The 16,380-nt window shown below is 38.3% G+C and overlaps 1 protein-coding gene across 1 annotated transcript in view; it reads left to right on the forward strand.

Annotated features, from left to right (window-relative positions):
- Positions 1 to 250: 250 nt before the first annotated feature.
- LOC118831314 (probable C-mannosyltransferase DPY19L1) overlaps positions 251 to 16,380 on the forward strand; it is a 174,430-nt gene continuing 158,300 nt past the window's right edge. The window contains exon 1 of the mRNA XM_036738602.1: positions 251 to 578. Within this exon, the coding sequence (XP_036594497.1) occupies positions 251 to 578 (328 nt within the window). The remainder of the gene's footprint in view (positions 579 to 16,380) is intronic.

Consider the following 16,380-nt stretch of genomic DNA (forward strand, 5'->3'; position numbering starts at 1 on the left):
GCCGAGGGCTGGGAGGCTGCGCACTGGGACGAGGAGCTGCGCGCGCAGCTCGCGGCCGCCGGATGTCCTGGCCTCGCGCACGTCGGGCGGTCACCGTGACAACCTGAGGAGGAGAGGCAACGGTGGCAGGGCCGAAGAGCGGTTGAGGCTGGCGGCGGCGAGGGGCCGCCTCCGTCGGGCCAAGCTCACCGCGGGCAGCGAGCCCACTGCCGTTGGCTCCGGCCGATCCCCCCGGACCGACTATGAGAAAATGGTCGTGCAGACGAGGAACAAGCACAAGGAGCTGCCGTCCAAGGCCGCCCCGGCCCCCCGCTGCCCTGTGCGCGGCCGCCGGGGCATGGGCAGCGGCGAGCGGGGGGCTCTGACGGAGGACAAGTACCACAAGGGGGCGCGGCCCTCGACGCCGGTGCCCATCCTCCTGTCGGGGGGCGGTGGTGGCCGCAAGACCTTGGCCCGGGGGTCGCCGCTGCGCCGGCTGCTCATCGCCACCGTGCGGCGCCTCCTATGCTTGGCCCTGGACAAGATGTCCGTGCTGCGGCACTACCGGAGCTGCTCGTGGAACGTGACCCTGTTCCTAGGTGAGCCCGGGGTGGGGAGCGGGGACGGGGGAGCCCCGCCCACCTGCCGCAGCGCCGGGGTGCGCCCTCCGATGTCCGGATCACCAAATGGGAGGTCCGGCCCATAAATGGAGGCCGAGGCCTGGAGGGTTGCGGGTCAAGGTAGGGGGGAGATAAAAAAGGCCCAGCCCGAAAGGGCCTCCTCTGGTCACGGGCGTGGGAGCCGAGGGGGCCAGGAAGTGGCACCAAGCCTTCTCGGACGCTAGCTCGGTCAGGACCCCGGCATCTGTTAAGGGTCTCTTTCTAGACACACAGCCCTTTCCCTCGAGGAGCTTGTTGTCTATGGACGCAGCAAAGGCTCAGCAAACATTCAAACTAGGAATTAGTCATGTTGTGAAAGAAGAAACAGATCCAAAGGAAAAAAGCACAGAAAATAAAGTAAGTGAAGATAGTAGGCTTTGTCCTGCATCACTGTGTTAATGAGAACAGCTGAGTCATTCAGAGTCGATCATCAAGCAGTGTTGCTGTAACTATGTTCGATCTTGTTCTGCTCACTTCACTTTGCATAGGTTAATGTAAGTCTTTGCATGTTCTTATGAAATCTGTCTGCTTGTCCTTTCTCCATTGCGCAGTAGTATTCCATTACAGTCATATACCACAACTTGTTCATTCGTTCCCCAGTTGGTGGACATTCTCTCAATTTCCAGTTCTTTGTCACCACAAAAAGAGCTGCTGTAAATATTTAGGTACATGTAGGCCTTTCCTCCTTATTTATGATCTCTTCGGGATACAGACCTAGTAGTGTATTGCTGGATCAAAGGGTATGTGCAATTTGCTCTTTGGGCATAATTTCAAGTTGCTTTCCAGAATGGTTGGATCAGTTCATAACTTTACCAACAGTGCATTAGTGTCCCAATTTTCCCACATCCTGTCTTTTGACACAAATATTTTAAATAAAATACTAGCAAGGAGATTACAGCATTCTATCACTAGCATCACACTCTATGACCAGGTGGGATTTATACCAGGAATGCAGGGCTGGTTCAATACTAGGAAAACTATCAGCATAATTAACCTATCTTTTTTTTTTTATCACTTATTTTCTTTTTCTGTCGTATTAACCAATCTGATAGGTGTGAGGTGGTACCTCCGAGTCGTTTTAATTTGCATTTCTCTATTCAGTAGTGATTTAGAGCATTTTTTCATATGACTATAGATAGCTTTGATTTCTTTTTTCTGAAAGCTGCCTGTTCATATCCTTTGATTGTTTATCAGTTGGGGAATGAAATTTGATTCAAATCTCTATATATTTGAGAAATGAGACTCTATACAATATTATTTCCTAGTTTTCTGCTTTCCTTCTAATATTGGTTGTATTGGTTTTGTTTGTGCAAAACCTTTTAAATTTAATATAATCAAAATGGTCCCATTTTACATCTTCAGTGCTCTCTATCTTGTTTGGTCAAAAAAAGCTGTATAGATCTGACAGATAAAGTATTCCTTCCACTCCTAATATGCTTATGGTATCACCCTTTATATCTAAATCATGTACTCATTTTGACCTTATTTTGGTGTACCGTGTAAAGTGTTATTCTAAACCTAGTTTCTGCCATACCAGTTTCCATTTTTCCCACCAATTTTTGTCAGATAGTAAGTTCTTATCCTAGCAGAGGATGTCTTTGGCTTTATTTAACACTAGGTTACTATGGTCAGTTACCACTGTGTGTTTTCTGTACTTAATCTATTCCACTAATCCACCACTCTATTTCTTAGCCAGTACCTGGTAGTTTTGATGATTGCTGCTTTATACTATAGTTTGAGATCTGGGACGCCTAGGCTACCTTCCTTTGCATTTTTTTTTTCACTAATTCCCTTGATATTCTTGACCTTTTGTACTTCAGGTGAATCTTGTTATTTTTTTCTAGTTCTATAAAATTTTTTTGTTTGGTATGGCACTGAATAAGTAACTTATTTTGGTAGAATTGTCATTTTTAATATATTGACATGACCTATCCATGAGCAGTTGGTATTTTTCCAGTTGTTTATATTTGGCTTTCTTTGTGTGAAAAGTTTTGTGATTATGTCCATATAGTTACTGGATTTGTCTTGGCAGGTAGACCCCCAAATATTTTTATTGTCTCCAATTTCTTTAAATGGAGTTTCTCTTTCTGTTTTTTGCTGCTGGGCTTTGTTAGTAATATATAGAAATGCTGATGATTTATGTAAGTTTATTTTACATCCTGCAACTTTGCTAAAGTTGTTAATTATTTCAACTACTTTTTCAGTTGATTCTCTAGGATTCTCTAAGTATATCATCATATCATTTGCAAAGAGTGATATTTTTGTTTCTTCATTGACTATTCTAATTCTTTCAAGTTCTTTTTCTTCTCTTACTGCTAAAGATAACATTTCTAGTACAATATTAAATAACAGTGGTGATAATGGACATCTTTGTTTCATCCTTGATTGTATTGGGAAGGCTTCTAGCTCATCACCATTACAAATAATGCTTGCTGATCATTTTAGATAGATACTGTTTATCCTTTTAGAAAGACTTCTCTAACGCTCTCTAAAGTTTTTAATAGGAATGGGTACCATATTTTGTCAAAAGCTTTTTCTGCATCTTTCGAGATAAATCATATGATTTCTGTTGGTTTTGTTGTTGATATGGTTAATTATGCTGATAGTTTTCCTGGTATTGAACCAGCTCTGCATTCCTGGTGTAAATCCCACCTGGTCATCGTGTGTGATGCTAGTGATAAGAGTGATGTAATCTCCTTGTTAGTATTCTATTTAAAATTTTTGTGTCAATATTCATTAAGGAAATTGGTCTCTAATTTTCTTTCTCTGTTTTGGTTCTGCCTGGTTTAGGTATCAGCACCATATTTGTGTCATAAAAGGAGTTGGATAGGACTCCTTTGTCTATTTTGCCAAATAGTTTATATCATATTGGAATTAATTGTTCTTTAAATGTTTGGTAGAATTCACTTGTAAGTCCATCTGGCCCTGGGAATTTTTTCTTGGGCAGTTTACTGAGGGCTTGTCCAATTTCTTCTTCTAAAATGAGGTTATTTGAGTATTTTATTTCCTCTTCTGTTAACTTGGGCAATTTATATTTTTGTATATGTTCATCCGTTTTACTTAGATTGTTAGACTTATTGGCATATAATTGGGCAAAACAGTCCCTTATTGCTTTAGTTTTCTCTTCATTGGTGGTGAATTCACCCTTTTGTTTTTCATTTCCTTTATTTTAAAAAAAAGATCAAATTAACCAATGGTTATTTTAATATCTTTTTTCATAAAACCAGCTTTTAGTTTAATTTATTAGTTCAGTGGTTTTCTTTCAATTTTATTAGTCATTTTTATTTTTGAGATTTCCGATTTGGTGTTTAATTGGGGATTTTTAATTTGTTCTTTTTCTAGCTTTTTTAGTTCTATGCCCAATTAAATGATCTACTCTTTATTTTATTGATGTGTTTATAGATAAAATATTTCCTTTAAGTACTGCTTTCACTAGATCCCATAAATTTTGGCATGTTGTCTCATTTTCATTCTCTTTGATGAAATTATCGATTGTTTATATGATTTGTTTTTTGACCCACTCATTCTTTAGCATTAGAATTAGTTTCCAGTGAACTTTTTATCTAACTTTCTGTGGCTCTTTATTGTTATTTTTATTGCATCATGATCTGGAAAGCGATGTATTTAATATTTTTCCTTTTCGCATCTGATTGTGAGGGGTTTTTTGCCCTAATACATGGTCAGTTTTTGTATAGAAGTCATATACCACTGAGAAAAAGGTATATTTCTTTCCATCCCTATTCAGTTTTCTCCAGAGGTCTATCATATCTAACCTCTAAAATCCTACTCACCTCCTTAACTTTCTTGTTTATTTTGTGGCTAGATTTATCTAGTTCTGAGAGGGGAAAGTTGAGGTCCCCCACTAGTATAGTTTTGGTGTCTGTTTCTTCCTATGACCCGTGTAACTTCTTCTTAAGAAATTTGGATGCTATATAGTTTTTGCACCAAATACTTGATATTGATATTATTTCATTGCCTGTAGTACTTTTTAGCAAGATGTAGTTTCTTTCCTTGTCTCTTATAATTAGATTTATTTTTGCTTTTGCTGTGTCTGGGATCATGATTGCTACCCCTGCTTTTTTTTAAACTTAACTTTTAACTTAAAGTGAATTATTAATAGATTCTGCTTTTTAACTTTGTGTATGTCTCTCTGCTTCCAGTGTGTTACTTGTAAACAACACATCTTGGGATTTCTGGTTTTTAATCCATTCTGCTGTCTACTTCCTTTTCTGGATGAGTTCATCCCTTCACATTCATAGCTATGATTACTTTGTATTTCCTTTCATCCTATTTTCCCCATCAATCTACCTTCCCTTCTATCATCTCATTAGCTTTATCTTGTTCCCTTCCCTCTTGTTTTCTCATAGGATAAGATAGGTTTCCATATTTCACTGAGTGTGGATGTTACATTCTCTTTGAGCCAAATCCAATGAAAGTAAGGTTCAGATATGCTCATCCCCCTCTCTTCTTTCCCTCTACTGTAATATATCATTGTGCCTCTTGTTAAACCTGAAAATTTGGTTGAAGAAAACAACAGAGCTAGGTGATAGAAAAATCCATGTTGTTTATTATTTTCCCTTAAAGCATAGCTAAGCTAGCTTACTTGTATGTACAAGGAGTCAGAGCATAAGCTCTGGCTGTCTGAACAAAGGAATGAGAAAACTTACATACGTTATTTTAGCAAAGCTAGCAAGCCTGTATTGCCTCATTTTTTATGACCCCCATGTATGTTTAACCATGATACAAGAAGAGGATTTTCCTTAATGGAAAGAATGTTGACAAAGGTCAGTTAATATTAAGCGAGGTAGTCTCTCTTGGGTTTAGGGTCTCATCCCTTAATGGCTAACAGGTATCTGGCCTTGTTGACAGTGGTAAGGGTATTTCCTGAGCAAACTTTTAGAGAGAACAAAGAAGCCCAGGTCCTGGATCTTCATCCAGTTACTCATTAATTCAGGCTCTGGGTCTAGTTGAAATTAAAAATGATATAAAATAGTATAATATTTTCCACACGCTTCATGTTATATAACTTTCTGCTTCTCTCTTCTATCTTCTCCCAGGGCAATTCTCTTTCTCACCCCTTAAATTTTTTTATATAATCCCATCAAAGTCTTCTTAAACCCACACCCTCTGTCCATGTATATGCCTTCTAATTACCATAATAGAGATACAGTTCTTAAAGAGTTACAGGTATCATCTTCCCATGTAGGGATGTAAACAGTTTAATGACTTATTAAATAACTTAAGCTTCACCGGCCCCGCCCCCTTTAGCTTTTTATGCTTCTCTTGACTCTTATTTTGAAAATCGAATTTTCTGATTCATTTTGGTCTTTTCATCAGGAATGTTTGAAAGTCCCCATTTTTTTTTCTCCTGAAAGATTTTGCTCAATTTTGCTGGGTAGTTGACTCTTGGTTGTAATGCAAGCTCTTTTACCTTCCAGAATACCATAGTCCAAGCCCTCCAGGCCTTTAATGTAGAAGCTGTTAAATCCTGTGTAATCCTGACTTGACTCCTCGATTTGTGAATTGTTTCTTTCTGGCTGCTTGCAGTATTTTCTCCTTGACCTTAAGAGTTGTGGAATTTGGCTATATTTGGGAGTTTTATTTTGGGATCTCTTCCAGGAGGTGATTGGTGGATTCTTTCAATTCCGGTTTTACCCTGTGGTTGTAGGATGTCCGGGCAGTTTTCTTTGATAATTTCTTCAAAGATTTTGAACGTGGCTTTCAAGTTCTCCAGTAATTCTTAAGTTATTTCTTCTGGATATATTTTCCAAGTCAGTTGTTTTTTTTCCAGGGAAATGTTTTACATTTTCTTCATTTTTTTCATTATTTTGATTTTGTTTGATTGGTTGTTGATGTCTCAAGAGTCATTAACTTCTACTTGCCCATTTCTAATTTTTAAAGAATTATTGTTTTCAATTATTTTTTTCTACATCCTTTTCCATTTGATGAAGTCTGTTTTTTTAAGGAATTTTCTTCAGTTGATTTTTGCACATCTTTTTTATTCTTTGTGCTTCCTTTATCAAGGTATTGAGTCTTTTTTCATAATTCTCTTGCATTACTATGACATTTTTTTATATCTGTATCAGGGGTGGGGAACCTGTGGCCTTAAGGCCACTTGTAGCCCCCTAGGTCTTTAAGTATGCCCCTTTGACTGAATCCAAATTTCATATCCCCTTAAAAAAAGGATTTGTTCTGTAAAATTTGGACACACTCAAAAGGCTGCACGCAAGGACCTAGAAAGTCACATGTGACCTCAAGGCTGCAGATTCCCCACCCATGGTCTAAATCATATATCCATTTGGAGTTTCTTTTGGTAGATGGTGTGGAATCTTGATATATCCATAATTTCTACCAGACTCTTTTCCAGTTTTACCAACATATTTTTGTCACATAGTGAGTTCTTAACCCAAGTATCTGTGGTCTTTTGGTTTTTTAAAATTAAGTAGTCATTGTTTTATGGACACATAGTTGATAATTGTAGTTGACAAAAACTCCAATATAACACTGTCTCTTAAGATCAATAGATTTTTTTCCCTTGTTCCTCTTGCTGAAATTTATAGCCTTAAGTTTTCTGTGGATTTTTCTGCTCTGCCTGCTTGCCTCCCCATTCACTATGTGTGGATCCTCTTCTACAGGAGGAGGTGGCTAGTTTGGGGGAAGGGATTCTTGAGTGGGGCTTTATTAGAATGAATGAATGAACGAATGAATGATTTATTAAATGCTTACTCTGCAGAGTACTGTGTTAAGATCTGGTGATACAAATGGAGAAAAGGTAGAGAGGTTTTCCTTTAAAGTCGCTGACATTCTAATGGGGAGGCCGCACACAGAAAGTTTTAGCTGCAAGACAGATGGAAAAGTTTCATGGTCTTTAGGATGTCCTTAGCAGATTTTCCTTTTTTTCTTTTTCCAACTTCCCCCTGTCAGTTACCTGTCAGAAGTGGCTGTGGTATGTTCATAATGTTATTAGTGATTTCCTGCCAATGTATCTTAGCTGTTGTCAATGGGATGTCTATAGAAATCCAACTTGCAGTCTTTTTTTGCCTTTTGCTTTCTCTTTCTACTCTTGCACAATATAGTTCTGGAAAAAAGGAAGTATTTCAGAAACTTAGAGTGTGAAAGTCAGGATTTGAATCCCAGTCTTCCTGATTCTGAATACAGAACTCTACCTACTAATACCCCATGGTGTAGCCACACTTAGTGTCGTACATATATACAAGTATATAGTTTATCTTAGGAAACTTGTAGAATCACTTTTTTCATCTTCGTTTTGACAGCTGAAGCCATGAGAGTGAAATATGTGCTGTCTTTACCTGTGTGAGCATTTACAAAATAAGTAATGAGTCACAAAATATGAATTCTTTTTATAGGGTGAAAAACGTATGTAGGTCTAAACCTTCATAGTAAGCAGAGGCCTCTGAGTACTTTAGCCTCTTGCATGTCACTTGTCTTTGTGTAACCACTGTCCACATTAAAGTAATTTAGTATATACAAATGAATCTGGGAGAAGAATCAAAGCTGAATTGGGGGTGTCACAATCATGAAGAAAGGTGGGTGTTTAATCTTCTCCTTGGGTACCTTTTTGGTGAAACTTTAGGAACCTGTTTTTAAATCTGAAGTATAGGTTGAGCAATTTTTCAAGGGCTAATTCAAAATTAGCGTATTGAGTTTTGAAATTTATTTCTTCATATCCATTTATGATTTATCTATCATGTAGTAAGGATTACCTTTACAAATTTTACAAATTTTTAACATTTCTTTATATGTTTTGGATATTAAGTTTTTTATCTGTCATATTTGCTTTATTTTCCCCAGTTTTTTCCTTTTTAAAACTGTGCTTATATTATTTTTGTTTCAATGTAATCAAGCACATCTATCTTCTCTGTAATAACTGCTTCTGTTTGTCAAATAGAAAAAAAATTCACCTTCCTCCATAATCAAGGTAAACATATTATGCCATTTTATTGCATCCTTTTTATTAATTCTTTTTATGTTTAAATCTGTCATCTAGTCGAATTCATGGAAATATATGATGTGAGATTGTAGTCAATTTCTTGCCAAATTGCTTTTTTCTAGCATATTTGTCAAATATCTCCCCAGTTTTTATTTCCTACAGGTTTATAAATCACCGATCTTTCTTCCTTTCTTTTTCCCTCCTTCTCCCTGTCCATCTCTCTCTCCTGTCTTCCTCTCCCTTTCTCTATCCGTGCGTGTGTCTTGGTATCAATGCAAAAGTATATATACCACATACATGGGTATACATATATAAATATATGTGTGTGTATATATACCTCTAAATGCAACATTTTGTTTAATTGATTTCTCTCTTTTTTTTGGACCCACTACCATATAATTTTATTTATGACACTTCTGTTGTTTTTAAGAGCCTTTGGAGTATGAGGAGGTCATCTCCCTGAGCCTTTCTCTCCCCTACCCCCTTTGATATTCTTGCCTATTTTTTTTCTGTATAAATTTTAATATAAATTTATTTGATTATATGAGGAAACTCTGGTAGTTTGACTGTCATTAAATTAAATTTGTTAGTGATTGATTGGCAGTACTGTAATTTTTAATATATTAATCCAAATCATCCACGAACATTGAATATTTGGCTATGTATTTAGGTTTTCCTCTATTTAGTCATTATTGATTTTATGTGGCCTTAATCAGGGCATTCATGTATATTTCTAGTTAGGTTAATTCCCAAATAATTTTTTTGGTTATTATAAATAGGATCTTTTTATGATGCTTCTTCATTTTTATTTCTAGAAAATAAGAATATGCATGGTTTTTGTGGGTTAATCTCATATCCTGCAGTCTTGTTGATTGAGCCATTTGTTAGCTCTATTAATTTTTTGCTCATTTAGATTTTTTGGTATGCTGCCTTTTTCCTCTATTGATAATGACATTTTGAACTAGTAATTTTCAGCTTTCTCAAGTGTCATGTGAATGGCAGGTTAGATTTGTTTGTTTCAAGAAGGAGCAACTAGGAGCAGTGGGTAAAAGTTGCAAAGAGGCTGATTTAGGATTGCTGTAAGGCAGAACTTCTGAACAGTTAGGGTAATCCAGAGTGGGAAAGGATTGTCTCCAGAGCTTGTGAATTCTCTTTTACAACCAAAGCGACCTTCAGGCAAAAGCTTGTTGATTACTTTTTGGATATGTTGTAGATGGGCATAGTTTCATTTACTAGAAGACAACTGAGGTTCCATCTTACCTGCTTATATTCCATAAATTTTTTCTTTAGGATTGTCAGCTCCTTTACCTTTTCCTCCAATTTTTTTTATGTTATTACTTTTCATCTGTGTTAAAAGCCTTTTTATGAGTAAATTTTGGATGTTTTAGTGTTCTTTAGTCTTATGTTATTCATAATACACATTCTCATTAAACTCTAATTTCATTGCTTTTATTATAGTTAGGATTACTATTATTAGGATACTTTATCATTTATATATATTTGTATATTTGTTTACAGATTAAACATAAAATTGTAACCACTGTTATTAATAGGCAAAGTGCTTATTATTATTTTTCTTAAGAATTCATTCACTTAGTTTGGGTTTTCTATTTTGCTGCTTGTAACTACTGCTTATAGTTTTTTTCCTTGATAACAATTTTTAGATCTTTTGCTTTTGAGGAAAATTTTCTTGTTTTCAAACGATATGGTCATGTTTGCAGGTATGTGATTTGAGGACCAATATTCTTTTTTAAAAGTCTTTTGTAAATTTTTGTTAAACTTTGATTTTTTTCTGTGTTCTTTAGTTTTCCTTATAGAAATTGATATAAACATAATTTGTTTTTTCCTTCTTAACACTTGGGTAAAGTGTCTTTGTAATTCTGTAGGATTAAAATTATGTGCCTCTTTGATCAGTTAGTACTGTACATCTGCTGATATGCTGTGTATTCTCTCTGATTGGAGGTGTTTTACCTGATATAGTCCATGCTGCTATTGTGGTTTTTTTTTTTTCTAATTATGTCCTCAGACATGATCTTGACCTTTTTCATTTTCTAGTTTCTTCTGGGACATTTATACTTCTTGATTTGCCTTCCAGATTTCTTATTTTGTCTTGCATATCTATTAATTGATTTTTTAGCTCTCTTGCAACCTGGGCTTATTCTTCAGTTTCACTTTTAAAAATCATATTTCATTTTTTCATGTCAACAAAAATCAAACCTAACCCTAAATGCGCACCTCTTCCCAATTGAGAACAAAAGAAAAACAAAACCCTGCTACAGACATGTACAGTCAAGTAAAACAGACATCTTCATTGGCCATACTAACAAAAAGTCTCATTTCTGTAACTGAGTCTTTCACTCCCTATGGGGAAGTGGATGGCATTTTCATCATTAGGCCTCTAGAACTGTGATTGGTTGCCTCAATGATCAGAAGGCCTAAGTGTTTCAGAGTTGTTTGTCTTACTATGTCGTTGTCATTGTTCTGTTCACAGTTTCTCAAAAGTCATTCTCTTCATCGTTTCTTATAGCCCCAAAGTATTCCATTACATTTATATAACCTAACTTGTTCTGCCATTCTCCAGTTTTTTGCCCTCCTCCTCAGAGTCTCATTCTTTGCCACCTGAAAAAGAGCTATGTTTTTGTACATTCTTAGTTTGTTTTGCTTAGGATGGATCTGTCCCTTAATTTATTTTTCTAATTCCTCCTTATCCCCTTTCCTGCCTATTAACCTGTTGAATAAAATATATTTCTGTATACAACTGTGTAGTGTATTCTTCCCTCCTTGGACAAATTCAGATGAGAGTGAGGTTGAAGCGTCAGCAGCTTCCCCATGCATTCCTCTGTTTGAATAGATGTGTACTTGTGCCCCTTTATTACATGAGATAATACTACCTAATCTTCCCCCTCCCCAGAGCATTTCTCTTCCCTTCTCTTTTCATTTTTTGCTTAAGACCATGAAGATGTAACAGGCTTTGTCTAATCAGACTTCCTCTGTGACTCCTTGATGATGCTCAAGTTCAGAGGGGACACATTGATCATCTCATATTAATTAGAATGTAAGTTGTTTTTCCTTGTTTACTACCTTATTATTGTTCATTTGTGTTTCCTTTTTATGTTTAGCTTATTTTGTGTTTGGAATTCAAAGTTTCTCTGTAGCTCTGGTCTTTTAATCAGAAATGCTAGGAAGTCCAATGTCATCAAAGGTTGATTTTTTTTTTCCCTGTCAGATTATTCTCTGTTTTGCCGGATAAGTTATTCTTGACTGTAAGCCCATGTTCTTTGCCTTCTGAAATATTATATTCCAGGCTCTCTACTCCTTTATAGCGTGTGTGATCCTGACAGTGCCTCTTTGGTACTTGAATTCTTTCTTTCTGGCTGCGTACGGTATTTTTTCTGTGACTTGGAAGCTGTGGATTTTGGCTATGGTATTCCTGTGAACTTTCATTTTGAGATTTCTGTTTGGAGGTGACCAATGGATTCTTTTTGTTTTCACCTTGCCCTCTAGTTTTGAGAGGTCTGGACAGTTTTCTTTTAAGATATCTTGAAATATGATATATAGGCTCTTTTTATGGTCACAACGTTCAGGTAATACAGTGATTCCTAAATTTTTTCTTGATCAGTTTTTCCTGGTCAGTTTTTGCTGTGAGATTCCTTACATTGTCTTTTATTTTTACAATCTTGTGACTTTGTTTTTACTATTTCTCATCTCATAGAGTCATTGTGTTCTATTTATTTTCAGGGAGTTTGTTCTTTGGGCAAGGTTTTGTACCTCTTGTGTCAAGCTGTTAATTCCCTTTCTAATTCTTTCTTTCATAGCTGTCTTTGGTTTCCATTTTCCTTTAGCATTCTTATTTCATTTATGAATAATCTTTAACTCTTTTAAAAATTCTCACTTCAGCTCTTTGGAATTCTAGTTGAACTTGTGTCCATGCTATGTTTTTCTCTGAGGCTTTTCTTGTAATATGTTTTGGAGTCATTTCTCTACTTCTAAGTTTGTGGCTTGATCGTGTCTCTTGCCATAATAGCTTTTTATGATGAGGAACTTTTTTTTTGTTAGCTTATTTTCCAGCCTATTTCCTTACTTCAGACTTGATGTTAGTGCCTGGCGTACACTTCAGGAGGGCAAGTAAGTCTGCATTGGTCCTCTTTCTGTTTCCTTGGAAGTATTGAGGGTTGTATTATTTCAGAATCTCAGAGACAGCTTAGTTCCTAACTTGAGTTTGCACAACAGAAACAAATCCAGCCACTGGACTCAGCCAGCTGGAAAGCTGTGCTGGTTCAGAGTGACAGAACTGCAGACTCTCATTTGGTCCAGGATTCCTGCCCTGGTTATACTCCAGCAGGCTTCAGACTGGCCTAGAAGGTAGAATTGAAGCCCCTCGTTGCTCCTGGGGTCTGAGCTACATGGCTTATGCTAGCTTCTTAACTCCTCTCCCCTCTATATGGCATAGGGCCTGTGTTTGCTCCTTATCCTGGAATTCCACCCTGGGTGCAGGTCCCCTCTTGGTGCCCCCTGATCTGTGACTCTGAACTGAGTAGAGGGTGACAAAGCTGCCAGTTGGTGCCTATTCCTGTTGAGGTGTTCCAGTATGGGAGGGGGGTACACAGCACCTTCCTACGCTGAAGTGCTCTGCATGTCATGCCCCTGTCTAGACCTCTTCTTTAGTGTCCACGGACCCTTCTATCTCAATAAACATTTATTAAACACTTACTATGTGTTAAGCGCTGTGCTATGTGTGTGCCAGGGATAGAAATACAAAAAAAGGAGCTTGCAGTCTAAGGGGGGAAGACAACACACAGACATCTCAAAGTAATGTCACTAGGTCTGAAATGAGAAGCTGTCTGAGCTCCCTCTTTAAATGGCTTTTGGAGTTGGTGGCTCCACCCTCCAGTAAGAAGGGTCTTCAGTGAGGTAGGAAGGAGGTGTGAGTACCAAGGCTAATTAATGGATGCTGCAGGGTGATTGTTAAGCGTGGTAGAGAAGTGCCCAGCCAGGTGGGAAATGAGACGTTTGTCTCCGTATGCCTGCCTAAGCTGGAAAAATGATTCACTGAGACTTTATCTTGGGGGGGTGGGGCTTCAGTCTGGTAAGTTTTCTAGCTCTCTTAGGAGTAGTCTTTTTGGGGAGACTTCGCTATTCTTCCTGTTACTCTGCTGTGTTGACTCCACCTCCTTCAATTTCATTTTTATTGTTTATTGATCTTTTCTCAATTTAATTTATTCTGTTAACCTGCCAATCCATTGATGTATTTAGACTTTGGATATAATTTTGCAGTTTTCTAATTACTCTTATATCGTCTTGTATTTTTTTTAAACCTGAATTAGAATTCTTTTAAAATTTCACTAATATTTATCATCCAGTCTAATTTATCTTTTGAAATTTCTTCTCTACCATCTATTGTTTTTTCAACTTTCATTTCTAAAAGAATTTTTTCTCTTAGGCTTTTATGTTAGAGAACTTCCTGTGTTAAATTTTGAAACGTTTCCATTAAAAATAAGCATGTAGTGTGTGTGAGACACTTTGGTAGGTACTGGAGATACAAAGACACAAGCTAATAATAATAATTCCTCCTCTCATGTACTACTAAGTAATAAATACATCATGCAAACAAATAAATCCGATCTAATCTGAGGAAGGAGAGAACGCTAATACCAAGAGGATCAGGGAGATAATAAATGAGAAAGTATTCTGGAAAGTATAAAGCCTTTTTCAAATGTAGTGGTGTATACACAGTGCCACTTAGTTGGCTTCCTACAAACAAATCTCATGAGCTCATACACCAACCAGGATTTTCCTCAAGATTGTGAGAATATGATTCATTTTTGTACATCTAGTGGTCACAAAGGGCAGGGTTTGGGTTTGTTTCTGGCTGTGGCTGCATTTCTTGCTACTCTTTACCTCTAGATTTTACTAGGTGTAGGACCTGCACCTACCCCCATTCCAGGAGGCTCAATCTGGGAACTTCTCTGATGAGAGGGAAAGAGGGATGGATAAGTAGGCATCTCATCCTCCCACCCAGTTCTAGGCACCCAGTCCCTTCTCTATGGGTTACCCTTCCTCTAGAGGTCAGCTTGTGCCTGTCCCTTTCTCAATGTATAGGAAGGGAAGTAAGGCCTTGTGAACCTAGAAAGATAGTTGGGGCTGGGCTCTCCAGGGCTGTAAAGCCTAAATAGAGTGGTTTATATTTTATCCTGGAGTTGATTGAATAGGGGAGTTATGTGGTTAAATCAGTGCTTAACCTTTGGTAGCTGTGTGAGGATGGTTTTGACAGAAAACTAGAAGGCATTTAACCAACTGGGCAATAGAGTCAGGATTCAAAAAAGCTCCAGTTTGAATCTAGGCAAAATTCTACAAGAATAAATGTAAAGTCGTACACTTGAAAGAAAAAATGAGCTTCACATGTGTGAGATGAGGCGGCATGGTTAGACTATCGTTTGTCTACGAATATTTTGGAGTTTTTTAATGGGTCGCAAGTTCAGACTGATGAATAAGCAAGTTGGCATGGCATGGAATAAGCCAAACTGATCATGAGCAGCATTAAGAGATGCAGAACGTCGAGGGCCAAGGAGGTGGCAGTTCCTCTGTGTTTGGTCCTGGTCTCATACTGCATCTGCAGGATTGCCATCAGTCCTGGGTGTCACAGTTTAGGAAGTCAAGTCAGGAAGCATTTCTTAAGTGCCAGCTCTGTGCCAGGTGCTGTGTTCAGCACTGGGTTTGCAAAGAAAGGTAAAGAACAGCCCCTGCTCCCATGAGCTCCCAGGCTGATGGGGGAGATACCCTATAAACAACTATGCACATAGGAGATGTACGAATAAATTGGTGATCGTCTTAGAGGGAAGGCACTAGCATTGAGGAAGGACATTAAGAAACTGGAAAGAGTCCTGAGGCAATCAGATGGAGAAGCATGAATGAATTGAGCACTTCCTATGTGCAAAGCACTGTGCTCAACACTGGGGATGCAAATAGGAAAGTGAGGCTGTCCCTCCTCTGCAGGGGGTGGTGTCAGCTGCCAATCAATTGGGCAGCCAAGAATCGGCTGGTCCTGCCTCTTCATTTGCCAGCTCCTGGCTGTGTATGACTACAGTTGCATCATTTTCTACTTTCCCAGTTCTGGGCTCTAAAACAGCATAAACCAAGAAGTGGGAGGGACATCATCCCCTGTGACTGTCCCTAGAAGTTGCAATGATGAGGCAAAGTGAAATTGAACCAGAGTCAAACACGCTTAGAGATGCACTGCATATCTCTAGCCAGCCTCAGCTGGTCCTCTGCATTCATTCTTCTCTCTCGCTGCCAAGTGTAGGCCAGTTCACTCCTAGATCTTCCAGGATCCTTACTGGCCTCTGGCTCTTCTAAAGACCTAGCCCTAGGGCCAGCATCATTGACTGTCATTCAGTGCAGCCCTGGCTCTGCAGGGCGTAAGAGGGGACACTTGTATGGGGAGTTCAAGGTACCTCTCTGTCGTTCTTCCTTCTCTCTGACACTCAGACCTCCCTTCTTCCAGCTGTATGCAGAGAGTTTGGGTCAGTTTCCCTGACAAGAGCACCGCTTGTTAGCCACCACTCCTCTACATATGTTGTCTTAACTTATTAGAATGTATGGTCCTTGAGGGCAGGGATTGTGTTTGTATTCTTAACTCTTAGAACAGTTAATGAATGAAGCATCTATTAAGCTCTTACCATGTGCCAAGCATGGTGCTAAGCCCTGCGGTTACAAATAGAAAAGTGAGACAGTCCTAGCACTCAGGTATCTCACATTTTAATTGTCAGGAGCGGATGACACAGAGGGGAGGTT

Source organism: Trichosurus vulpecula, chromosome 9, assembly GCF_011100635.1.
Source record: "Trichosurus vulpecula isolate mTriVul1 chromosome 9, mTriVul1.pri, whole genome shotgun sequence".
NCBI lineage: Eukaryota > Metazoa > Chordata > Mammalia > Diprotodontia > Phalangeridae > Trichosurus > Trichosurus vulpecula.